Source organism: Takifugu rubripes, chromosome 5 (genome assembly GCF_901000725.2).
Source record: "Takifugu rubripes chromosome 5, fTakRub1.2, whole genome shotgun sequence".
Classification (NCBI taxonomy): domain Eukaryota; kingdom Metazoa; phylum Chordata; class Actinopteri; order Tetraodontiformes; family Tetraodontidae; genus Takifugu; species Takifugu rubripes.
In genome coordinates this window covers 10490408-10516987 of record NC_042289.1, presented here as the reverse complement: position 1 = coordinate 10516987, position 26580 = coordinate 10490408, and the positions used below count along the sequence as shown (strand labels likewise).

Sequence of the window (26580 nt, the reverse complement as noted above, 5' to 3'; positions counted from 1 at the left end):
TAGATGTTGCAAGTTAGAGCATTTATGTCTGTGGAGGAGGAACTAATCCAAGGTGAGAGTTCATTACCCTGCAGGGAATATTAGCATTTTCCCAGCTGATCATTTTAGATGACAACATGTAAGATCTGCTGTATGGTGGTAAAACAAGAGCCTGCCTGGTATTTTGGAAAGGGGTGAAGTTTTAGATTTCACACGTTGAAGCGTCTGCGTAGCAGGTGCAGCACAGCGTAAAGTTTAATGAGGATTGAGTAGACGTGACTGTAAAAACATAATACAGACTGAAAATGTGTGTAAGCCAACAAGCCAAAAACGTGGCTGTGTGTAAATGGTTGAGCGGTCCCGTGTAAACATGTTTACCTTATGACACTGGTTATAAAAGTGCTCTCTTTAATTAGTCTGCACTAAACCTCTTTGAAGCATGAATTTATCCCACCGGCAATCCACACAAATCTCCCTCTGCGCTCATGAAGTTAAATTAGTTCACTTCAGGCCTCATCGCTCTCATTTCTGCCTTTAAATTTAAAAAAAAAATACCACAAGTGTTCAGTAAGCATAACGTTTGCGCAAGAGGATATTTAGAAATGTATTTTTCTGAATTGTAATCCAAAGAAATCGATCATTTGGGGATTTATAAAATAGATTTTGTGTACCGGTACATTTTTAAATATCTATGATGAAAAGCTGCAAGTCACAAAATGCCTGGAGAAGAAATCGTCTGTCATTGTTGACCTGTGGATTTAGAGACTTTAGTCGCACGTGCACACGTGCTTTGTCTGATCTACTTTGGGCTTTGACCACTTTACATTAGAAGATAGAGAGAGAGAGAGAGGAGAGGTGGAGGTGGAGGAGGAGACGGCAGGAAAGACCCAGAGCTCAACGTCCTCCAGACAGACAGAAGAGAGAAGGCTCGACCCTTCTGCTCCTGAGAAACGCTCCCAGTCGCTCCCGTTACAGAGCCGTCATGACGCACCAGGTCAGCTCTCCTTTCCTCAAGCCCTTTTTCCTCAAGACCCCCATCAGCCCGCTGAGACAGAGACGGCACACCCTGCCCGCCAGCGAGTTCAGGAACCTCACGCCGCAGGACGCCATCAGCGTGTTTGAGATTGAGAGAGAAGGCAAGTTTCTTAAGGTGTAACTGGCTCCAACGTGAAGAAAATCAAAAGCACTTCTGTGTGTGCGTGTGTGATGTGTTTTGATGAAAGGGTTGTTTCACTGATGCTAAAAATGAGTGACGACCTTCCTCACCTCGACTCTGTCACCCCTGCCAGCGTTCGTGTCCGTGTCCGGAGAGTGTCCCCTCACCCTGGACGAGGTGCTCAACTTCCTGGGCATGTGTCCGGAGCTGTCCCTGGGCTGGTTCGAGGAGGGCCAGTTGGTCGCCTTCATCATCGGCTCTGGCTGGGACAAAGAGAGGCTTTCACAGGTGGGAGAGTCAGAAAAGTAGCATTCGTCCAGACCGTGTTTAATGTCACTGACGCCGTCTCGCCTGTCCAGGAGGCCATGACCCAGCACGTCCCAGACACCCCGACCGTGCACATCCACGTGCTGTCGGTGCACCGCCACTGCCGCCAGCAGGGCAAAGGCTCCATCCTGCTGTGGCGTTACCTGCAGTACCTGCGCTGTATGCCGGGCCTCCGCCGCGCCCTGCTCATCTGCGAGGACTTCCTGGTGCCCTTCTACCGCAAGGCCGGCTTCAAAGAGAGAGGCCCGTCGGCCGTCTCCATATCCAACATGCACTTCCAGGAGATGGAGCACATGCTCTGTGGGCAGGCGTACGCTCGACGGAACAGCGGCTGTTAGTCCACCCGCCCCCCCCCCCGCCTCCCACTCCCTTTTTCCTGGACTCAGAACAGATTAACCGAACACAGCTGACAGACGCGCGGGCAGACAGCGTATCCGTGGCGACGTCTCAGAATCAACGAGGAGATTCATTCATTCAAAAAATAATAATCTGTGATTTATGTTTTTTATTTTTTATTTCAATCCACGAACTCTGTAAAGCGACAGCGATCCCAGTTCATGTGATGAACATTTAATAACAGTTGTAACTGTGACCTGTTTATACCACATTTATCAGCATTTCCTGCATTTGTTGCATCAAAAACTGCCTAAAATATGTTCTGCCTCACGTTTAGCAAGATGTGGTGTGTGAAGAGGTATGATCCCACATAAAACGGTTGTAGTCTCTATCAAAAAATATAGAGAAGGTAAATAAAATAAAGGTAAAGGAGACACAATTCTGTACGAGACTTAAGGTGACGTCATTAAAAATGTGTTTAAAATTAGCCGGGATCTTCTGTTTTCATTACAAAAGGTCTAAAATGCTCAGTGACAGGCCTAACAACTGTTCCCATAGCAACAAGTCTGTTCTGAACTTTCGGATCTATATTTTGACTATGAATGTGACCGTTTAGTGAAGAAACTCAACTCAGATCGGGTGGGTCACGAGCCAGTCACAGACCTCTTTTTAATTTCTGTTTTTTTAACCGTTACACGTGAGTAGACAGGCAGCTAAAACGCTACCGCGTTCGATACAACCATCACTTCTTGAGAAGCAATAAACAAAGGAAACAAACATTCGAGTGCTCAGCATAATGTAACAAAAATATGGCAGTAGTTGGTACATTTATCAACAAGGCACCAAAGGTATCAATATCTGATATTGTCCCTGCTTCTGTATGAATAACAATAATAAAACTTTTGTTTTCTGAGAGTGAATGTAAAAAAAGACGCTTCTCTCTGTACCAGTGCTGGCTTGTCTTAATTGCATCGGCGCGAGTAAAGGGCTGCTGGGGGCTTCGTTGAGGTTGGGAAGTGCCGCACCTTTGTTTCGCCGCGCAGCGAAGACGTGACGATGGCCGTCAGCGAACAGGGAGCTGAGCGGAGGAACGATGAGTGGCATGGATGTTCATACAGACAGAGTGGGGGGGGGGGGGGAGAAACGCAAGCACGGTCTCACTGTTGACAGGAAAGGGGACCGGCGCCCCCGTGGATGTCCTGCTGCTGCGCCCACGCCGCCCGGCTCTCAGTGGAGGTGGGCGTTGAGGTCGTACTTCTCGCAGAACTTGTCCGTGAAGGGGATGCAGGTGAGCAACTCGCACCACTCGCACTTGATCGGGTAGACGTAGAAGAGCACGACGAGCCCCGAAAAGAGCCCCAGGAACACCATCAGGAAGACGATGATCTGACAGCGCTTGCGGTACAGGTCCATGCGGCCGAAGCTGATGTACGGCAAGAAGGCGAAGGACAGGAAGAAGCCGGAGATGAAGCCGGAGATGTGGGCAAAATTGTCGATCCAGGGCAGCAGACCGAAGGCAAAGAGGAAGAGCACCACGCACAGCAGCTTGGTGAAGGCCCTCCAGGGCTGGGCGAGGATCTGCCAGCTCTGAAACAGCTCCACAAACAGGCAGGCGAGAATCCCGAACTGAGAGCCGGCTGGACCCACCTGAGACGGACGGAGGGACACACCTTCAGTTACAACCACAGCGTGATTTCCCAGGTAACTGTAACAGTACCACTGACGTTTGAGGCTCACCTCCGCTCTGTAGGGAAGAAAGATGGCCGAGGCCAGGTTGCCAGTGATGCCGCTGATGATGTAAATGATGGAGATCCTCAGCCAGCCCGCCAGTTTCTCCAGGTCCCTCAGGATGGTCATCTGAAACGCCACCGACACCAGGCAGTGAAGGATCCTGGGAGGACGGAAACGGAGATGGAAACAGTGCTCACACGTGTGCAGTGTGTCGCACGTGGGCAAAACGCCGCACGTGTCGAGGAGATAATTCCCAGCAGTTCAACAGGTCTGCGTGTCGCCGTGGCTTAATGAGTTCATGTGTGAGGGCACTCGCTTAAATTAACCTGGAGGCAGATAGCGGCTGCAGATGAAGCTCTTCTTGCTAAGCTCTTCAGCTCTTTATGCTAACAAAGTGCTCAAGCTTTCTTTTAGATTACACCAACAGCCAGTGATGTGATTAAGTTGGCACGAGTAGTTCTGATGGATCGGTACTCTTTTGCGTCATATATTGTTTTTTTGGGGGTTTTTTTAAACAACCAATAACTTTTTATCTTGTTTTTCTTGGACTTTCATATATTTGCCCAGTGCCTCTTTATCTTTCTCTGCATTGGTTTTCTTGTGTCGTGGAGGGAAGGAGCTCCTGTCAAATGAACTCAATTTGCTTTATCTCGTAACTTGTCTGGCCCAATAAACTCTGATTCTGATCTTTTAATCAGCGCTCAACACCACCACTGTTCTTGGATATTAAACCACGGGCCTGTGTGACTTTTATTATGTATTTTTACCCTTCGATTTTAATATATTTCACCGCAGACTTTGCAAACAAACACTTTCTTGTGTGCTTGAGACTCACCCAGCATGCAGGAACAGTGAGAGCCAGAGCCTGTAGAACTGATCGGGGATCTCAGGGTTGAGGAAAGGCAACAGTCCACAGACATCATCCATGCAGTGCACCTATAGGAGGACAGAAAATAACCAGTCTGTATTAAATCCTGCCTAAACACTTTGCTAAGACGCCTCAAGAACTTGCTTACTTGAGAGCAGAGAGTGGCCTCCTCGTGAAAGTAGCCCTTCATAAAGTCACAATATTCCCGGGACGTGATTTCACACCTGACGAAAAAGAAAAGTTGCATGTTCAGCATCTTCCTCGTTCCCGGAGTTACGCCGGCTCGCTCACAGGTTCCCCCTCACCTCCCTTTGGTTCCGATGCAGCACGGTCGGCCTGTGATGGTGCAGTCGATATGAGGCAGGTTGGTGTGGTTTCCTGTGTTGTACTTCGTACAGATCTAAAGACAGCAGAGCCGCGTCAGGGCCGCTTCGTAAGTCATCGCAGCATGTAGCGCAGTATTAGCAAACAGTGTTGTATTGACTGTGACCCGCCCTTTACAAAAGTTTCGACTGCGTGAGTGTGAATGTGGGTGTGAGAAAGGAAGGGCTGGGTTACATTAAATCTGTCTGTAAAGTCCCACTCTGAGTGCACTTACTGGCCACTTGGTGATATCATCTGGCCATTCATGAGGCGATACTGAGGCGGGCTCTAGACATATCCTGGGATGAGATGAACACACTTTATAGCCGCTATCGGTCGGGCCAAACTGCCTGATTCGTCACCACAGCGACGGAGTCGTGTCTCACCTGGGATCCTGATGGCAAACGGAGCCGTACTGTCGATCTTTACCGTTTAACTGCGGGGTGCTGGAATGCCGTGGCCACTTTACCCACACCGCCAGCGTGCTCTAGAAAAGAAAGGCCGAGAATAAAGGATCTATAGACGCCCGGGACAATTACAGTTAAGGTTCTGCTGGACGACGCACCGAGCACTCCTCCTCTGAGGTTTGGACGCAGCCGGAGCGATCGTTACGCACGCAGCAGGCAGAGTTGCGTTCGACTGCTCTCTTTTCCCTGATAAGATTGTGCACCTGCTTGTCCTGACGCATGCATGGAGAGAATTTGGCCCCCAAGTGGATCAGAGATTCCTAAAAATCGAGATATAATTCATACATGGCTGCTTAAATACTCATTTTTACTCATTTTTTTTTGCTAATGGCTTACCGAACTCGGCCCGATCCAAAAGTTCTCCTGCTGTACAAACTTGACGTTTTCATACACACCTTTGTTTCTTAAAACCTAATTTGGACATCAAAGTCACAATCAGCGTGAAAAGAAAAAAACGCGACTTGTGATTATTGTCCTCGAAGCCGAGCAGCTCACAGAATCAACCGTCTCGTGCTGGGAGAAGCCGACCGGCGCGATCCCGTAGATACACACAGCCAGGATAGTGATGAGCAGGTGGACAAATGTGATCCAGTAGGTAAAAAAAGGCCTGTTGGAGCCCGATTAAGAGAAAAGCATCAGCACAAATATTAGCAGGAAGAGAGAAGGCGTTTATGAGTCCTACCTGTGGTCGTCCATATCCTCAATCTGCCTCTTGACGTAGCTGTCGATGCGCTTGCGGTAGGTGCGGTTGGTGAGCTTCCCTACCATGCCCAGCCCGTAAGGCCTCTTCTCCCGGGCAAAAAGCTTCTTCACGGGTACCACGATGCGCTGACCGCGCCTCTGTCCGGTAACGCTCACCACTTCCTGTCGCAGCGGTACCTTCGGCGGTCCCGGGGTTCCTTCTTTGGCTTTACGCCATCCTCGTTCCAACGGCCTGAGGTGACGACAACGGCAGAGTTTTAAGGTCATTTTCAGGCCGCACGGTCATTAAAGAGATTCCGAGGCGTGAGTGGCTCACAGCATGAGGTGACTTCTCTCCAGCTCCGTCTTGTCCAGCGCGCTGCCCGTCAGCTCCGTCTCGTCCTTTTTACCGCTGGATTCAACCACTTTCAAAGCCGCCTCCGACGGGGACTCGAACACCTCATCTGCATACGTGGACAGCTCTTCGTGCATGAGAATATCCTGGGATGGAAAACACGGAGAGAAAACCGACAAGTGTGACGTGAGCACATAGCGAGAAGGTCATGGGTTCAGGTCCCTCTCAGGCGTGATGATGTTGGAAAACTAATGGATGTTTTCTGTCTTACTCTGGCAAAGAAGGACGTGTCCAGTTCATCAGGAAAGTCCACGATGTCCTCCTCCATGAAGCTGGCGGGGGTAAAGCTTCGCCTCTGGGCCCGCCTCAGAGTGCTCTCCCGTATGGAACGCCCCTTGACGAGCGCCGCGGCGGCCCTGAAGCTCATCTTCGCCACAGATTCCCTCTTACGACGGCGAGGAAGCCGGTTGAGTCCTGAGCGGGAGCTGGTGAAAGAGCAGAGCGAGGTGGCTCCGGGGGTGATGGGGGTCTGAGGCACGCTGTAGCCATCTACCTCCTCCACCATACGAAAGGCTCGCCCTCGTGCCAAAGGGTCCACAATCTGGATCAAAGAGCACATCAAAGTTTTACATGTTAAACTTAGGAATCTTGTTAGGAATCCAGCGAGAGGATCTATTGGTGTTTACCTTCTGCATGCCATGCTGGGACGCAGGGACGTAGAGGGGAGGAGGGGTCTCAGTGCTGGTTAAGGAGATGTTGTCCTGACTGGGAAGGTCCATCTCCCGGATCACCTGTGGTTTCAGCTTGCCGTAGCGCATGCTGCAGTGTCGCAGGCTTTTCCTCTGCCATCTCTGAGTCGAATCGCCGTCTTTACTGACCCCGAACCAGTCGGCCGTTCCCCTAACACCACAAACAGTGACCAGTCAGCTCCGGGTCATCACCTAACACCTGCTTCACGTCTCACCGGGCGTGTAAACGCTCTGACACATGACAAACCCGCTGACGAGCCTCCCGGGAGCCTTTTATATCTGCACGTGGAGAAGTGGGTTGGCTAACAGCGCGGCACAGATAAGACAACGCTTCCCACCATGTGAAAGTGGCCCAGACAGGATACAAACGGGCAGAATAGAGGGAGCAAGTCTGGGCATGTTCACGTCCAGGTTTATTTGGACAGCCAGGCAGGCAGGCACAATCACAAACACACTAAATGCAAACACTAAATGGTGAAGATAAGAGAAAGACAAAGAAAGAGTGAGACATGAAAGGGAATACCGGCATTCTTAATTCAAAAGATTCCTATTTTCTTAGTCGTAACTGATGCCAGCAGGAAGGCAGTTCACACGCAGCTCTGATGTCTTAATTCTGCACTTCCCCACTCTCCAGATTCCATCCTACCACCATGAATGCACCCACAAACACACAGCTGAAGTTGAAGCCTAATAAATACCAGAACAAACAATGTTACTGCACCCCAAGGGCAGGAAGTGGAAGTGCAAACCTACTTCAAAGGAGTGTTCAAGCTGGCTTGCTATTTCTAGCCTCATTAGCCGCTGCAGAATGGATGAATTAGTTCAAATCCATGACTCGCTAGTCAGCTTTGCGTGTTCTTTCTGGGTTTTCCAGGTCTTAAACATAAGTGTCAGTGTGAAGCTCAATAAAACCCTTTGAAAAACAAATCCTAATGTTATTCATGAGTAATAAGATTCATGAGAAGATCAAATATGACGGGCATTAAATTTAAATTGCTCTCCAAGGAGTTCCCACCTGTCAGATGTGGCGGGGGCCCACTCACTCTGGATTTTCAAGCGCCCTGAGGTTTGTATTATATATTTATGAACACACTGCTTATAGTTTTCGTATGTTTCTTTTGGGAAATTGAATCATTAAATCTAAGCAGCCACTCAAAGTGCTCACTGTCCCGAAAAGGTCAAATATGAGTGCCAAACCCAGAAAAGTGATACCTCTTTAGTAGTTGTGCAGGTGGTTGAGAGGAAATATGAAACGGAAAGACAGTAAAGACTGCAATCAATATCAAGTTTCAACCAAGCATCATAACTATGCCCTATATTTGTAGTCATGGGAAAGAGAAGAAAAGGCCAACAATGGCTAAAATTCTCTGAATTTGCTACTTGTAACAACGTGGATTTTAAAAAGTTCCCATGTCCCCATTTTGAAAGACTGACTGTTATGAATGTGTAGGAAACATAAGCCATTAGACCATATTTGCTAGACTCTAAATGCTACCACGACAACAAAAAACAGTCAGGGGCAACAAGCCAAGTTCAGTTAAGCAGAGGTTTATGGAAAAGTGTGCCCCTCTCCCATGACCAAACTGAGTAATTACAGCTACTCTAAATAAGGACAATGAAAAAAAAAAACCCTCTGGTTTCAGGTCCTCCTCTGACTCATTTAAAAGAAGTTTCTGTGGCTGTGACATGCAGGAACAACACAATCATCGGTAGCTGTAAGTCATGTGACACTTGACTTAACATTCCAGAATAAAAGGACGAGGTAAAAACAAACAGTTTAGTGTACAGGTTGGCCCGCGATGCTTCCCGTAGTACCTGAGCAGGGTTCTGGAGAGCGAGTGGTGCCTCCTGGTGCTGCGGCGAGCAGCCCGCTGCCCCTTAACAGGTACAGTGTTAATCCGCTCAAAGTGCACCCTTCTGCTGCTGCCACCAGGCAGAGCGGCGCCAGAAGATGGCGAGAAGGAACGGCGGGAAGGAGAAGGAGAGAGAAAAGAAAACAACAGGCAGTGAGAAAGAAAAGTGCAGCTGCAAGGTGCTGAAGGAGATCATACAGAGAGCAGATTTACTCAGAGCAGCAGGAAGGCTGTTACCAGGCAGATGACATCCAGGAATTAAATCAGAAGCAGACGTGCAGTTTGGAAAATTCTAAGGAAAGGAAACTCTAGGATGTGCTGCTGATGTTGCACAAAAATCTCAATGCATCCCTACAAAAGTGTGGTGTGTCATAATCTGAAGCATGCTGCAACACACACATACACACACCTACACACAGAAATGAATATCTGATTCTGTTCTAAGTGCTTTTACCTCTTTATTGTCTGAGTGATGGATGGCTGGCGTTGTAACACAGGCCGCCGGGTGTCAAAGAAGTCCCGTGGTGGGGACTGCAGGTGGGTCGTCTCCACTGGCATGCTGATACTGCGCAGGAAGCCCTGTCTTTTCACGGGCTGGACGGGGAAGGAGGCATATGAAGGGTCAGTACAAAGATAAAAGGACATTAAATAGAAGAGAAGGAGGTTTGGGAGGTCAAAAACCTGAACAAAAGTGGGGGGCTCGTCCAGCGACATCTGAGCCGTGGGAATGTCCAGTTTGAGCCAGGGAGGCTTCTTCCTCTGCAGGCTGCTGGTGCTCTCCCGCGGTGGTTCAGCCATGTTCTCTGTCCCACCCCAGGCCTGCCAGCTACACGGAGACAGGAAGAAAAGTTACTTGGTGTTTGCCATTAACAACAATTTTGTGGTAATGGACAATATCGCAAGATGGTGCAAATGGTTTCGGCGTTTGCACATACACCCAAACATGTAGACGTTTCATTAAATCAATAAATGTTTGCGGGTGCGGAAGTGTGCAGTCTTAACAGGAATCCTTAAATTCTGGGGTTGCAACCAAACTTTAACCCTGCTTGTGGTTCGGTCTGATGAGCATGTGCTGCCTGCATTCCCACGACGAGGCCTGGAGGCCGAGGTGCAGCATAAACCACCATTAGAAATCCTGCCTGTAGCCACAGCCTTTTTTTATCACCCACGCTCCACTTTATTGTGCTCACCTCCCGTTTCTTGGCAGCGCCGTTACATTCCTGTCATTTTCCTGATTGCCACCATTACCACAAATATCTAAACTACTTTAATGCTTAAAACGTACACGATCCAGTTTCAGTCCAACAAGAGCTTCTTCAACAAAAAGAAGGGATAAGGATCATAATCATATTTTAAAAGTGCCTTTCCGAGCACTCAAGGTCAACGCCGGAGCAGCTGGCGAAAGATGAGATGGAATATGCAGGGAGGATGAGCAGGAACGGCTATACTGCTGAGTGTGAGGGAAGGACGGTTCATGTTGTGTAGATGGAAGCACGCAGGCTGTGATATTAGCTTGAAATGAATGTGTGATACTGATGATGACGTCCTTACCCCCTGGGGAAGTGAAAAAACTAGCATTGATAATGGGAAAAACTGTGAGAGGATTTGAAGAACGGAGGACAGTTTGGTGAAGAGGTTGTGGTAACTGCCGTTAGCCAGTAGCCATGGAAGTGACAGTTAAATTTACAGAAAATAATGCAAAGAGGAAGTAGATAGAGCAGACAGGGCCCCAGGATAGAGCCCTGGGGAACACCAGCACTAGAGAAAGATGGTGATTTAAACAAAGGGAAACATGATATCAACCAGACAGTTAAAAATATGCGACGCTGCACCATCAGTAAATTATTTCAGTTTCAAAGTCTGATGGAATTAAAATATGTTGTTAATGCTCCTGTAACATCCGAGATAACTCCCGAGGAATCGCAAAGGGGGGAAAGGCTCCAGGATATAGCAGGAACATCTGGTCCACATTACCCTTTTAAGGCATCGAAAGCTTCTGTTTCAACTCATCTGTCGATGGGATGTGCCGTCCTAGCAGAAGCGGAAGGAAGTGTGTCAGTCTGAGGTCAGCAGAGGTCACCAGTGGGATGTTCATACTTAAACAAGGTCTATCTCTTATTATCAGATACTTCTCATTCCAGCAGTTCATGGAGGGGCTCAGAATTTTCTCTAAAGTAAAATTAGAGACATTTCTGAAACAGGATATTATGTTTATGTAAATAGTGAGATGTAATGAGGCTTCATGTTTCCTGTGCAGTCACTTTTGAAAGTTCTGGTCATGTATTAGGCATTCACACCGAGCTCTGGTGACACTGTCTGGACGGTGATACCAGATTAGAAGAAAGCTGGTCGGTTCAGGGTCGCCGTGCAGCAAACCCGTGAACAGAGTTGGGTAACACCGGGCCATGACATCACATCATGGTTTTTCCTGTCATCAACACCTACGTCACCGTTTGTTCAAGCAGTCAGATAAAAATATCCTCAAACCGAGCATCTTTGCAGCTCGGACTCCCGCTGCAGCGACCAGAATTTAATCACGTCCACCATTAGCTCCAACAGCGGGGTGTCCAATATGGAGCAGATCAATGAAGCGACGGACGAGTAGCGTTGGAGCTACGGAACTGAACAGAAAACTGGGAATAATTTCCCTCCATTCCAAACATCGTTAGCGCTTAAATGTTCAATGTTATCTTTCCTGCATTTGCCCCGAACGTCGCGTCGATGCTTCTGTGCCTCTGATGAATGAAAGCTGAACGGATGGACGCAAACTAAACAAGGCTTACTGTTCCCGTGCTGCTCATTCGCCGTCTGCTTTCATCCCCTTTCCTTGCCCACCCTCCTCGCCTGTACTTGCATGTGGTCTCTGTGTGAGAGGCATTTACAGGCAGTTACAGCTTCATTACTTCTTTATGTGAGTTTGTTCACCCACACACAGAACCGGAGGACAAACCGAGCTGCATAAGAATCAAGCCCTGGCCACGAAGGAAAGCCTCAAACATTCGGCAGTAAAACCAGGTGAGAAAAGTTGGATTTGCCTTTTTTTTTAAAAAATAAAAAGAAGCACTTTCAGAGGGAGCGATGTCCTTGAGGACGGAGGAACCGACTGATTTCTGCCTTGGGCCCTTACCCAGGCGGAGGGATTAGCCCTGGACTGTGTGCGTTATCACTTCATGGTCAAATCTGACAGTAAAAGAAATTCAGCTGTCACTGACTTAGCCAGGTAGAACAATTGGAGTTAGTTCAACCCCACTGGCTGCGATGCTAATGCGCTAAAAAAGCCTTATCTTCGTCTCAAGGCGCTCGCGCTTTTCGTCTGGTTGAGCTGCAGTATGACAGCAATTTGAGGCTCTTAATAGTTTCCCAGGGTGTTTACATTCCCAGCTCTGATTTGAGGCACATTCTTTAGGCCAGTATGATTTTATCTAGTTTCTTAAAAAGGGTTGTTTTGACCACAAGACACACATCCAGCGACGGGAAATAAAGCACACTCGAAACTCTATACCGGCCCCGACGTCTCCCTGTGGCCAGGCCACTTTCTGTCAGACTGACGAACCCCAGAGGACAGGCGGACGTCCCTCCAGGTGCAGAAATGTCCTGCAGGACGCAATGACTGCAGCTGACAGCCACAACAGGCCCCCTCTTTCTGTGTCTGGGGGGCTGCAATTTAATAAGACGGTCTGCACACACACCAAAGTTTTTCATGCCGTCATTTCGTGCAATTACACAGTAATGGCCTCCAGTCATGCAGAGCAAAGCAGCGGCTGATGTGAGGGGCCCTGCTGGCACAGGTGAAGCTCACACTCAACTAGACACAGGAGCAACACAGGGGTTGGAGGTCTATGAGCATCTGAGGATGGCAGCTGTTTTTTGGGGTTTTTTTCTGGTTCAAGGTGTTCAATATAATCTGTTATCCTCAAATGCACTTACACATCAAATATGTGCAGAACCCTGCAAGAGGCTCTGGCCTTCTGGTTTTCATCCATCATAAATAAAACAGCACTCCAGCAGGCCTCTTTTATATATAGGATCTGTTTCCTGTTTCTCTCCAGCAACAAAAAGACGATGAGCTAGGACAGATCCTCTACGCAGCGTCCTAAAGGTGCCCGCTACAGCAAACACTAGTCCAGGATTACACATTATTGGCATATTTCGGAGAAAAATTTGCACATTTTGGAAGTGTTCTCCTCCCACAGCTGTTTCTAATTTTTCACATTCTAATCTCAGCACATGCCATTCCTCCAGATCGCTGACTTAAATTGAATCGAGCCAAAATGGCAGCGACCGGGAAACCGCACGAGGTCTAGCAGTAACGGACGGAGCTGGAGCGGATCGGTTTACAGGAACCCCGCCGCTACGGCGTACTCTGCAGGAGATGGGCGAGCTGCACCCTCACCGAGGTGGCGAGAGCCTCGTTAATGGTTAATCAACCCTGCTGGCCTGGGGAAGCGGCAAAGAGGGAGATTTCCTCTCTTTCTGATCAATGTCTGACGTGTCTGTGTGGAAACAACTGTTATTCGGTCATTCCATCCGTCAGTTGCATAAAATCTTCTTGGGAGAAACGTTTCCCGTCAGCGAGTTTCCAAAAGCCATTACTGTTTTTCCTCTTAAATGCGATTTCGTAACAGTGGGCCAACACCTGAGAACACACCATGTTTCTCAGAACCGGCCAACGCTGGAAACATTTAGAGAATCAACGTAAATCTTTTCAGTTGCACTTCAAGCAGGCATCCCATACATCCAGGCATCTGAGCAACATCTGCACATTAATTGCAGCACAAAGCTTTTGATCTTTATATAGAACCTCTGCGCTTCCGTACAGGAGGGAACGAGAAGTACAGAAATAGGTACAAGACAAAAAAGCCCCGAGTCACCTCAGCAATTGGGGAAATAGCAAATAGATCTTTACAAGTAGGCAAGAATTCACTTTGGTTTTGACACGTGAACACACCCAGAATTAAACAGAAAGGGAACTGTGGTCTCCACGGTATTTCACTCTCCGTCTGTCTAACGGGGAGGAAAATACTCGACAACAGCCGCAGGCCAGACAACGAAGTGCAACCGGGCACCAGTAAAGCTGCAGTCATCTGAATTGACCCTGGCAGCATGTGACAGGGTGTCACATCAAACCGGCCCTTACGACATTAAAAAACACACGCAGCAGAAATATCCATCACAGCTGACCCCGAGATCAAGTGTCACAGCCAGCCCGGGGGGGGGGGGTGCGGTGACGGCCGGTGTGGCTGCCAAGGTGGGTACAGCTGAGGATGGGCACGGCTGGAACACCCAGCCAAGGAGGGCGAGGCCGCTAAGAACTTTCCCCATATCTTCTGCGGATCTTTAAATCTCAGTTTGTCAGCATGTGATGAGAATTTACAACGAAGGCTTGACCTTTTAGATGGGAGTGACAGATTTTTATCAGGTCCACCACCAGATTCCCTCGCCGTCTGTTTACTAAATGACAAGGTTAAGTGCCAGAGATATGAATAGCACATGAAAGTATAAATGGCCTCCTAACAGCAGCCTATCTCCGTGAGTTGTATTTATAGAGCTCAATTACAAGCGTGCGTCTGGATGAAACAGTAGAGGACCATGAAAAACATCCTCCTCCCAGTCTAGATGGCTGCAGAGTGGGCTTTTCAACAACAAAATGAATCAAAATCAAGCTAGCACTGGATGTGTCAGTTTATCTCAGGATTTAGAAAAACTTGCATGCTGCACCTACTACAAAGCCTTACAAAGCTCAGCGAATGCAGGTCCTAGAAAATTGCTCTTTTATCAGCACAGGATGCCACGTGGGCAGCAATATCCTGCAAAGGAAGTCGATATGAAAGGAAGATGGGCTCGCAGAAACCAAACACACAATAGTCAGTAGAGCAACACGCCCCTGGCTCAAGCTTTCCTTCATATTTTGCTACACGGGTCACATACGTGTGGCTAATTCGCCAGTTAAATTATTCACCCTCTGTGCACAGGTGAATTATTTACCACCTATGCACAGCCGAGGCCCCCGAATCTTTTCCCAAGGAAGCTGAGAGGCCTGTTTCTTCTCACAGCAGATAACGAAGACACGGGAACGAGGCTCACTTTAAAAAATCTGGTTCACGTCTCACTTTCCGGGGACTTGTTTGTTTCTCTGATCCAAAGGAAAGAGATGACAGTAAAGCCTCCCTCGGGGCGGGCTATTTATATCTCACAGGCTGAGACAACTAGATATGGTTTGAAACGATAATGACGGAGCGGTGTGTGTGTGTATACTCCGTGATGACTTCAGTCGGATCAGGTAACACCCTGTTGAATCAGCTCACAGCGAAACCGCTCAGGGACAAAACAGTCGATAAGCAGTTGGCGCGAGGTTAAACCAGACATGAAACCCGCAGACTCCAAACCTCTTTGTTTACCGAGGAGCTTATCTTTACCCCGATGTATCTCCAGCTGCAGCCAAAGAGGAAGCAGGCTGGGAAAAATCCAGCTGCCACCGTTACACCCGTCCGAATCCGCACCGAGATGGTGGGAGCGTGCGCGTCCCAGTGAGGGGCAATTAATGAAATCCAAGATGGCTGTGACGCCAGGGTTTCTGACACATCCTCAGCCACGGTCGATGCTTATGGCTGGTTTATGGCTGCAGCTGCACGTATGGCTCTGTAGTCCCAGCACGTGTAAAGTATTCTCCCCATTGTTGTGTCCACGGGGGTGGGAGGGACAATACCGGGGGTATTTAGATTAAAACCAGTTTTATTCCGGGCGGTTTTACACTTCATATTTGGAATGTGCAAAATCCACAGGCTATATTTGCAGTTCAGGTCTTCACATAGGCTCAAGTCCCTGAATGACAGGAAGTTCTACAATGCAGCGCCAACATCACCAACTGAATGAGCCGGGTTGTTTTTGTATTCGATACATGGGAGGGGGCTGAAATGACTTGAGGTAAGCTAAGGAGCAGCTGGATTTGCTGGCATCTGCTTGTAATTTCACTTTACTTGTTGATGAGCACGTCTCAATTTCCGGAAAAGGTCTGGACCCAGCTTGGGTCGGCACTGGAATTTTGTAGCTCAACATCCCGGTTCTGAATAGTAAACTTGTTGCGTTTGCCAGTTCAGCCATGAATTTCTGGACCCGAAAGGACCTCTAATTTGTACTGCACAACAGATATAATTAGAAGATCGAAATGAGCTTCAAACATTCCGACGTGGGCCCAGCGTGGCGTTTGGCTCTTGACCTGCCTTAACACAACATCCTAAATTTATGGCTTTCTAAGATAATACCCTTTGCAAAACAAAGGAGAGCAGCCCATCGTTCGTGCAGAGCCCAGACGTCCTGAACGCACCCTGCAACTACAAACAACGACCTCATTGTCTTCAAGAGGTTTGACCTTCTCTCGTTAAGGGAAGAGATTCTCAGAAACGGCATGCCCCAACAACATGTGATCCCCATCGAAATAGTTTCCAGCATGATATCAGCCTCAATCAGGACTACAAAAGGCAGCATTGTGCGGCCTGTTGTGGACCGCGTTGAAAAACGGTCATTGTGCAGCCTGATTGTGGTCAGAAAAAAAAAAAAGACTGGGCTGAGGTTTTTACCCCTCTATCAATGAAAACAGCATACTTAGCAAATTCCCTGAGATAATTACTCAGCATGAGACACAAGATCAGGTAATTCCATAATTCCGTCGTGGTTTAACAAGTCGCGTTTTTTTCAAGGGTTCAGCGTGTTCGTCGTTTGGGAAAAAATAAAAAAAACGTCTCGCAGCAGATGTTACCATCACAACTTTTTAGGTTTGTCATCTAATCAATCAACAGCATTAAAAATACTTCACAAAGGACGACCATCGGCTCCGTCATCCCACATCCTCTGTGGGAGGCCACCAGCATGGACTGAGGTCAGGTTACTGCTTATTTTACCAAGGACTGCTGAGGGGAAGGAAGGCGAATACGTAGGCAGGAAACACACTCCGGAGCGGGAGCATTCCCTGCGTCCGCTCCAAACAACTGCGGAAACAACACGCACTTGCTCAAAGCGGGAACGGCGCACATGTTAGCGTGCACATCCCCTCCCTGGCCACGACGTAGGACGTGCTGCCGTTAGCAGAAATGACGGACCACGCTTGAGTCTCCGGATCAGGGCTCTGGTCCGGTGGAGAGCGATCCGAAGGCGAAAGCTCAGTCCAGTGTGACATCCAAGCTGACACGTTTGTTCTGCAGAGCAGATGAAGTGTGGCGTGTACTTCAGGGACAATGGGAATTAGCTCAGTTAGCGTGCCAGTCACAGAATGAGACTCTGGTGTGTTTTCTGACACAAATCCACCTCCAGCTTGGACCTTTTCATGGTTTAGAAACAGCATAAATGCAAATCTAAATGTTGTTTTTTTTAATATTAGACCAAATGAATGTATCGTGTAATTTGAGTCATGATTTTTCAGACACGCAGCATTCCAGAGTACACATTATTGGCTGCTTGGTTTCTACTACTGCAGGCGGTGAAACACACACCCACACGCAAACACACACACACGGGTTGGGTGCGAGCACGTGAGCATGTTGCGTAGGTGTATTCATCCTGAGTCAAATGAAGGACAGCGCTAGGGCTGCGCTCTCTGTGTGAACATCGCACCTTTAAAGTTCACCTATTATTGTCACAAAGCGCCAGCTCACATTTCCTGTTTGGGAGGAAAGTAGAAACTGAAATGTGTCACAAGGATTTATGGTCCTGCTGCTTCAGAGACCCGTTTGAGCTCCAAGTTCCCCTCTATAGTGGAAATTTCACAGCCAGCTCGTATTGATAAGGCTCAAATCTTAATCAACCATCTGCACGCTTTATGTTTTTGTATTGAGAAATTATTTTGACACCAACATTTTTACCAATAAATGGACGCTGGTGGAGTTTGGGTCGAATTCATCCATCCAATGCTGCATTTCATCAGAGATGTTGTCCTTTTTCTTCATTTGCAGTTAACAATCTGATAGGAGCTACTGTGAGGAAGTCAGAAATCCACCAAAATGGGAGGCCTGTGTCTCCGAGCTGGGACGAGGGAGCTATAAAAGCAAAGATGAGAGGGAGGAAGGAGGATTCAACACAACATGGCCGCCAAGAAATCTCTGGAAAACACCCGACAAAGGCAGAGGAAAGCTGGGAAAGGTTGGGTCACGTCCTGCGGGACAGTCGCAAGCCCAATGAGGGGGAGGCCCACTTCAGTCCTGACTTTATAAGAAGAAAACACAATTGCCCATGGAAATAAAGTCAGTTTTTCCCTCCAGGTCACAGAGCGCGAGGCGGGTAAAGAGACACAGTGTTCTTTTGGTCTGACATCAACAAATGTGATGAAGAAGGTGTTAAAGTCAAATACGATGAGAGAAGCGAAACCAAAACAGGGCGTTAAACTCTCACAGAATAAAGTAAATAAAGTGCATCGGATCTGCATTAGTCCTATTTGTCTCCATATGAATGAATAAATGAATGAATGAACGGCTCCAAGAGAAACACCTTCGTCACAGCTGGGCGTGACTAACTTCGCACCATTAATGAGAGGCTACGCATCGTTTTCCCTGGAAGGTGGTGCCTCCAGTTCTGTCAACTGGAAACGGAAAGGAAAGTTGGCACGTGAGTGAGGAGGAGCAGGATCAGGTACTTGTTCAAATAAGCTATTTGGCAACAGCGCCTCACCCAGTACTGCATCATGAAGACACATCTGCAGGAAGAAAAAGGAAAAGTCTGGTCTTTCAAGGGGAATTTCACTTGGGGAGGCATCACAGGAAGAGTTCGGTGACCTATTTAAACGCTGTCGGAGCGCGTTCAGCCAGAAGAAAAGAGCATTCAATCTCACCGAGATCCACCTCTTCCTGACAAAAAAAAAACCAACAAAAAAAACCAGTAAATGCCAAACCACAGCGGCCTCCAAAACACGCCCTAATTTCTGGGAAAGCTACTGCAGTGAGTTTGGTGTGCGGTATGTGATGTTGGTGGGACTGTTGAAACTGCCCAGATATAACAGCAACTTGACTTCTGCAGCAACACAATGAGGATTCACAGCTTCTGTCGCCGTGCCAAAGATAGAGGCGCGGGGAGGGTTCTGGAGGGACCATGTCCTATTTAAAACTGCACTCTCATGACCAGGGGAGCAGAGCCGGGATATTGTGTCAGCCAGGATGTTCCTAACCTTGGTCGTCCAGCCTGATTATGACACCAGAACAAAAAAAAAAAAAGTAAACTGAGAGAAATCAGCAGCAGCACAGCCTGTGAGCCCTGTGTGTGTGTGTGTGTGTGTGTGTGTGTGTGTGTGCGCGTTTGTGTGTTGAAACTGGCACAGTTTCCAGAAAGGATTAGTAAAGCAAAGGCTTGCTAATATGTGCACGAACACATTCCTGGTGACGATACTCAGCTCTTAGCAGGAATCCGTGAGAAACGCTCGCATCGATTTCAAACGCCAAATTTAGCCCGAATGCGAAGGGCTGAAACGGAACCCTCGCACGGGGATTTCATTTCACACAGGTAAGAGATAATTGCAACATTCCTGACATTGCATAAATATTCTCCTGCCTCGGGGCGTGGGGTTATAACATATTTATTGGTTTATCTGCAGACACGCCCCTTTGGGAGCGCTTCACACTGAAACAGGAAGATCAAAGTTCAAGGCGCCTTTGCTGCCTGTCTGTAGGAAACAAAGAGCGTTCCCACATCCCAGAAAACGAGATTCCTTTCAAGGTGAACCATCACTAGACGCCGCGTCACTGACCGAAGACGACCGACAACAACCTTAAAACCATCCCGGCCCAAACCAAACGACCGCCGACGGGTAATAACAGTAACCTGCCTCAAGTTAGCCAACAGGGGTTTGAGTAAATGCTGCGAGTGCCGCTTCACACAGGACCGTCTGGCTCGCGACAGACGAGGTGCTGACTGAGGGGAGGGCAGGACGGTCCGCTGGCAGACGAAGGCCCCGGGGGCTCAGAGGCGGCCCTGAAATAGCCCCGCTGCTATTACAGCATTACATCACAAGTGACTTCACCGTCACGGCCGCCGCCGAGGTATCATGAGACGAGAACAATTAAATGCAACGTGTGTGAGTCACACAAGAGTGGAAGCACTCTGGGTATTGAGCAAGGCCGCGTATACCTCCGCCCGCTGTGTCTCCAGGCAGACAAACAAGCAATCAACTGGGCAAACCGCGAACCCTTCCTTCCTTGATCAAACGCTTCCTGTCTAATCACAACCAACAGTTGACACAAACTTGTAGCGCTTTATCTTTTTTTTTTTCCCACTGAAAAGGCACTCAAATCTGAAACCGCTTCAAAGCGAGTGGCACGAGCTTGGCGAGATCAAAGGCAGCGGCGTCTCTCCCCGGTGAACCCTTTTGGACGACCGTTTGGGCTGGTGACGGGTGGGAGAAGACAGAACGTGTATATTTAGCAGAGAGTATTGTCTGTGAAGTAGCAGAACGAGTCTGTTAACATGTTTGACCTCTCCAGGCGCTGCTGCCGTGCCCCATATTCACAAATCCGCTCCGCAGAGAGTCTGCAGGGTGGAAGAAGAAAGGGCGCGTGCCTCGGCAGACACATGACGACATCGTGGAAATACCTAATTCAGCTCCCTCATATTTATATCACGAAGCAGCCATCAATAAGGTCCAACGGCCCGAAAAACACGCCGCAACACAAGTTAGCCGGGACCTAGCCCACATACCGGCCAGTCAACACGGGCCGGCCTGGATGGTCCACCTGCCTCAGATGAGCCTCTCCAAATATCACTGCTCCCGCATTCACCCACGGAAACATCCAATCACACACGCAGAACATTCTCTCTGGGGTCTGGCCGGAGTGGACGCAGTGGATGAGCATGACTGCCACTATCACACATCCGGGCCATGCTTTATTGGTGCGATTACATCACCCCAGCCGTGATCCCCCACCCACCCCGCGTGTGATAATGTTTCAGGAACACTGGGCACACAAACCAGGCCATGTGCTCCGATGTCCCGTCTGCCAAAATAACTCAGCAGTTTGTAATACGCCGGGGCAACGCTTTCTGCCCAGGTACAGTACCACACCGAGGCACAGCGCATATCTGATGTCAACAACTTTTGATTTACCTACTGTCACTTGGGGCTTTTTACCCCAAGATGAGTCAAATTTAGACATTTAGCCAGGCCCCTCCGGTCCTTCTATTTTAAAGAATTTGCATCCCTTTGCGAGCGTCTGCGGTGAGTCACTTTGAGTCAGCGTGTGTGAGACCCACCCCCCCTTTCCGTGGAAACCACCATTAAGAGGAGAGCAAAGAATTCGAGGATGACTTTCAGGTTTAGCCAGGACAAGAGAATTATGGGAAGCACATGTGATGGGGCGCTCACGCCATCAGCATTATCTGCCCTGAACCAACTGGAATTTCGAACTATCGATTTTACACATTCCTCTGTGTGTGTGTGTGTGAGAGAGAGAGAGAGAGAGAGAGAGAGAGAGAGAGAGAGAGAGAGACTGAGAGAGAGAGAGAGAGAGAGAGAGAGAGAGAGAAGGGGGATGCTGAAGAGAAACTGGAAGAGGATGGAGGAGGAGAAAACAAGTGAAACCGTAGTAAATCTGTATAGGCCTTAATTATAGGAATTATTTAAGTAATTACAATTAACAAGCAGCTTTACGCACCTCGCAGCGTCACACTCTGAGCTTTTAATTTAATGTATTTCCAAAATGTTGCAAAGAAAACCATTAAAACGTGTGCTCACTCACCCTACTACTTAAAAATTTCTTGGTTACGCATATCCCGTGGATGTATGAATATAGAATGAGTCACATTTACTACAAAACTACAGGAAAATAGTCCCGAACGGCCCGCTACTCCGGTCTCAGTGATGCTCAGTTTATTATGTAAAGCATTCCCATGTCGTCCAACTGAGCAGTAATTCAATCGAGTAGCTTTACGCTCGATCACGACGCGTGTGCGCTTCCTCCGGCTTCAGCCTTCCGTAAGGGCGACCACAGGACGCGGCCGGCAAATAATGACACAACTTACCCTTAAAAGAAGCACTTCAGATGATCTCCAGGCGTGGAACAAAAATCCCGACCCCGCAGGTTTGTTTCCCAGGCTGCGGATGGACGATTTGTCACATCATCTCAGCGGCGACGCAGGAATCAACGCGCGTCTTCTTTTCCCTCAACCCGCAGATGTTTTAAAGCCAGGCGCGGTGCCGTGCGCGACAGGCAACCCGCTCACACTTGCGGTGATGTGGCCCAAAATGTCGCTGCCAGTCCGCTCCTCCGCTTCCCACTTATGGATACAGCATTCCCACGCTGCTCCAGGCATCGACCCGCGGTAAGTTTTCCTCTGCCGGCTAAAGCCGAATTCAGGTTGGCGGAGATTCAGCCCCGCCCTGGACTGGAGACGGAGACGGTCTGGAGAATGTGAGCCCAGCAGGAGCCGCAGGAGCCAGTTGTGCACGCCAGGGGGCGCTGCTGCGCCCTGAGAACTGTGACTAAGCAACCAGGAAACTTTTCCGAGTATCTGGCTGCTAATTCCCGGGGATTTGGGGTTTATTTCTGGGCTGAGGTGGGGAAATTAATTTTCATGACGTGTGTCATCTCAGTAACAGCTTAAATTACTAACCAGACGCATAAATGACAACAAATGCTTGTGCAACCAGGACACAACTGCCAAATTTTAAATCATCGCAACGACGTCGCATGACACGATGACAATGGTGATCATCATTACAACACCGTAGGCAGGAGGCTGTTGGTGCACTCTTTTTAGCCCACTGCAGCAGAACTACACAGATCCTCATTGGAGTCATATGAGCTTCAATTCCAGATCTGCTGATGTCAACATGAGCGACTGAGGCCGAGCAAGGGAATAAAACCTCAGCTGTTTGCACACAACCAATGTTTATGTCACCATTTAGGCACATTTTCCTGATCCAAATCAGAGCCAATGACTTGTTTTTCACATGGATGCCTCTGACCTGAGGATTCGCCCAGAGAAGACAGTTCAAGAGACACTTAGTCATGTATAAGTTGATATTTTCATGAGAAAAACAGATGAAAATTGAGTCGCAACAGTGTGGATGATATGTTAAATAGGTGGCAGCACCAGACGTGCAGAAAAACAAATCAGCCCATGTCTCAGCTCTCATCCATGCTGACGGATCTCATAGCCAGAGGAAATCACCGATTTCAAGACATGCTCCTGAATTAGACATCAGATAATGTTCTCACCACAGGAATGGGTTTACTGGACCTCTTCAGCTCTTTTACATAGTTTAGCGGCCTCTAACAGGAATCTCTGATTGGCATGAAGCTGTAGTAATTAAAGGTTCCATTTCCTCTGGGACACTGGAGGCTTAGAGGCGAGGCCAAGGCAGCAATTAGGAAGTGACGCGGGACCCGCAGGAGCACTCCAGGCTCCCTGGAGCCCCTTCGGTCACGCACAGATAAAAGGGTTGACTGCATGGCTAATGTTTGACCAGAAAGACATGGCCAGGCTGCCCGTAAAACAGCTTCCTTTTTCTTCAAGTGGAGAAGACAGACGGTCATTTTAGCTGAATGTCACAGAGGAGCTGTTAATCATGAGGGCTGACAAGGTTTAAAACACTGAAGAAGTCCTCAGGGGGCCCAAGAGCAAGTTTCAAAGAAGTGGTAGCATAAAGAGTTTTTTCGTTCCAAAAGATCACATAATCTGAAATTTTACGAGATAAAATAAAGTGTCTCAAGTTCTTTTTTAGACCATTGACCCTGACAGTGGAAATGGATCCACCGAACTACAGAATCTGCTGAAGAAATCAAGTCAGAGCCTTTGACTTGTGATTATATGCAGCAGATATATCAGGTAATGAGTTATTAAATAAAAATGAACGGTTACGTTCCACAGACGTGGGCAGTGACGCAAAAGCTGCTATCAGGTTATCCAAAGATCAGTTGGCTGCTAATGAGTTATAAGTTCAGAATAGAAGGCCACACTTCAACAATCATCTACTAAAACAGTCAAACTGTTACTAACAAACTCTTTACATGGCTGTCGCCATCATCAGCCAGTCGTTGTGCTTGATTATTATTGGTATTATCTGCAATTGTAGTGTTGTGACTACAGAGCAAAAACAAAGAATGTCTTATGTCTCTTTTCAGTAAAGCAGGAGAGAACCATTCTGCCCCGTCTTTATTCTCTGCAGTATTCCCCGACTCTCTGCATCCTGTTCATCCATCTGCACACAGATTCTGGTGTCTCTGTTTAGTGCCATTACAAATGCAAGGACTGCTGCACTTCCAGGATGCAGTGCCAGAGCCAAGCTGCGACTGCTGAGAGTAATGATGGCAGGGACAATGAACGTTGGCCAGCCCCAGACCTCGCCATCGCCGCAGACAGAAACAACAGTCAAATCAAAACAAGGGCCTTGGGCAGCCAATCCAGCCATCACAAAGTCAACATTTCATACCGGGACGGTGCTACGACTTCCTGGCACAAGTCTGGGTTTTATTGTGCGTTCAATTAAACCACAATAATTTCCTCTTTTTTTTTTTTTACAAAAATTATGACATGAAAAATAACACAATGCATACAAATCTGGTGTAATTAAGCCAGGAAGAAAGCTTTTCAAGATATGAGGGGAATTACTCTGTAAACGTCTGCTTACCCATTCACTGGATGAATGCTTTCAGTACAAACCAGCATGAACTCATGCAGTTGGTTTGTATGTGGCGTGGCACCATGTCACAAACTGTTAAGTCCTCCACAGAGACACATGGACCTTCAGTGCCTGGAGCCAAACTGGCGCCATCCACTTCCTGGGCAGAGACAGATATTTATAGCCTCATATTAATGTGGAGTGTTTTCAATGCAGCCTCAGAAAGAGCAGCAAAACACTGTTTAAAATCACCTAATTTGGTTGCTGCACGTAGGACATTTTCTACGGAAATGCCTCTATCATATAACCCGTTTTACACTTGATGAGGCAACTTAAATCACTGTTTAATCAATAAATATTAATGAGCATGATTTTAACGGCCTAAACGTGCCATGCTGGACACGGTGGGCGGTCCCTTTAAGAAAAGCAAAACAGTGCGTCACTTCCGGCGTGTTTCTGCTAGCTTAGCCAGTCGGAACACTAAACAAAACATGAAGTAAACTGGTGTAAAACGTATTAATTTTCTTTGAAGATTAAGATATTTCGTTGTTCTGGACCCCGTCCCCCACACACACATTTTATATGTACAGCGTTATGGCTGGGAGAAAACGAAAGATGTTGGGAGAAACAGCAGCACCCGGAAGGGATGTAAATAAACGTGTGAACAAGTCCGATTTAAATGGTTCACATCCTGAACCGAAAAGGGCTTCTACTTGTGAAACTGATCGGAGCGCTGAAGCAGAACGAAGCCGTTATTTCCCGGATAATAACCCGCAGAGCAGATTAGGAGAGGATTTTTTTAGTCAGGCTTGCATCAGTTTGGCGAAAGCGCTGCTCGGCAAGGTAAGGGAGTTCAAAACGACATTAATATTGATGACCAGTGCAGTTTTAAAAAAAATCCTGCTATTAATGGTACAGGGAAGGTTTTCACCCATAAAAAAAATGTTATTTCAAGTTCTCTCAGCAAATGTCTGGTATATTTATACAAAACACCAAAATGCATCGTAGAATTAATAGTGACCTAAATATGGGCTTCATCCCCTCTGCTGAGTGATTTCATATAAGAGCTTTTTCCTGCCATTTTACTTTGACGTAATGGGAAAATCTGCCCCTTTGCACACAGGTGTTGACCCGCAGGTGTGCGGATGGTACCGAGCTGCGGGGGAGGATAGTGGAGACTGAAGCCTACCTTGGGGGGGAGGACAAAGCCTCCCACTCGGCAGGGGGCAAGCGCACAGAGAGGAATACAGCCATGTTCATGAAGCCTGGCACCATCTACGTGTATCCAATCTATGGCATCTACCTCTGCATGAACGTGTCCAGTGAAGGTGAAGTTATTGCTGGATGAGTGTGATGCAAATTGTTGTGCGTTGTTGTTGGATAAAGGTCAGAGGGAAGGAGACTGAGCGGAGCCCTGATGCAGAATGCATGTTGTTTTCCCAGAGGAGGGTGCTGCTGTGCTACTGCGCTCCCTGGAGCCCCTGCAGGGCCACGCCGCCATGAGGCAGCTGAGGGCAGCCAGACGCAAAGAAGGAGCCCGCCAGCTGAAGGACAAGGAGCTTTGCAATGGACCGTCTAAACTGTGCCAGGCTCTAGACATACGCCGCTGCTTCGACCGGCGAGACCTCGCCTCCGACCCAGAGGTGTGGCTGGAGTCTGACGCCAGCACGATTCCCGTTGAGACCCCGTCTGTAGTCGCAGCGCCGCGGATTGGAATAGAATCGCACGGGGAGTGGGCTCAGAAGCCTTTACGGTTTTATCTGCGTGGGCACCCCTGTGTCAGTGTGGTGAACAAAGAAGCAGAGAGAGAGTCTGGAAACCCAGTGAAGCATTCAAGTCCCACGGAATTCTGAAAGTACTATGCCACATGTTCAGGAGTGAGCTCTGATCACCAGGCAGGAAGTTTCTCCTCAGAAATTGTCCAGTTCGTGTGAGCATTTATCGAGAGGACGATCTTTGTGTGCGTGCCTTCTTTTCTTTTATGGTTTTTAATAAACAAATCATGGAGCCTTTTTCCTCAACAGCCATTTCACAGATGTTTGGAGTGTTTCTGCTTCCTTTAAAGCAGAAACACTCCATCTGGCGTTTCCAGTCTCCTCCACTTCACTCTTCCCACCTCT

At 48.1% G+C, this 26580-nt stretch overlaps 3 protein-coding genes across 8 annotated transcripts; 2 read left to right on the top strand and 1 right to left on the bottom strand.

The window, feature by feature from the left end:
- Positions 1–839: 839 nt before the first annotated feature.
- On the top strand, positions 840–1854 carry aanat2 (arylalkylamine N-acetyltransferase 2). Its single transcript, XM_011604114.2, has 3 exons — positions 840–1115; positions 1269–1423; positions 1495–1854. Exons 1-3 carry the CDS (start codon positions 962–964, stop codon positions 1798–1800), a joined length of 615 nt encoding a protein of 204 aa, XP_011602416.2. The 5' UTR covers positions 840–961; the 3' UTR covers positions 1801–1854.
- A 98-nt stretch (positions 1855–1952) lies between these two features.
- rhbdf1a (rhomboid 5 homolog 1a (Drosophila)) lies at positions 1953–24852 on the bottom strand. 5 transcript variants are annotated; one of them, XM_029837028.1, is made up of 19 exons: positions 24713–24852; positions 24470–24620; positions 9547–9691; positions 9320–9459; positions 8828–8935; positions 6950–7163; positions 6535–6864; positions 6246–6409; positions 5910–6161; positions 5723–5834; positions 5564–5638; positions 5326–5487; positions 5147–5247; positions 4996–5059; positions 4703–4797; positions 4546–4621; positions 4365–4465; positions 3536–3689; positions 1953–3445 (listed from the first exon to the last, which is right to left on the bottom strand). In XM_029837028.1, the coding sequence occupies exons 2-19, from the start codon at positions 24505–24507 to the stop codon at positions 3026–3028; spliced, it is 2751 nt and encodes a 916-aa protein (XP_029692888.1). In that variant the 5' UTR covers positions 24508–24620; positions 24713–24852; the 3' UTR covers positions 1953–3025. The 5 variants fall into 5 exon arrangements, with proteins under 5 accessions (XP_029692888.1, XP_029692890.1, XP_011602414.1 ...); XM_029837030.1 differs by having other exon boundaries at positions 8828–8932; XM_011604112.2 differs by lacking the exon at positions 8828–8935.
- Positions 21778–26481, top strand: mpg (N-methylpurine DNA glycosylase). Of its 2 annotated transcripts, XM_029837033.1 has the most exons (4): positions 21778–21917; positions 22011–22158; positions 25584–25788; positions 25904–26481. In XM_029837033.1, the coding sequence occupies exons 2-4, from the start codon at positions 22117–22119 to the stop codon at positions 26311–26313; spliced, it is 657 nt and encodes a 218-aa protein (XP_029692893.1). In that variant the 5' UTR covers positions 21778–21917; positions 22011–22116; the 3' UTR covers positions 26314–26481. The 2 variants fall into 2 exon arrangements, with proteins under 2 accessions (XP_029692893.1, XP_011602413.1); XM_011604111.2 differs by lacking the exons at positions 21778–21917; positions 22011–22158 and adding an exon at positions 24909–25303.
- Positions 26482–26580: the final 99 nt, after the last annotated feature.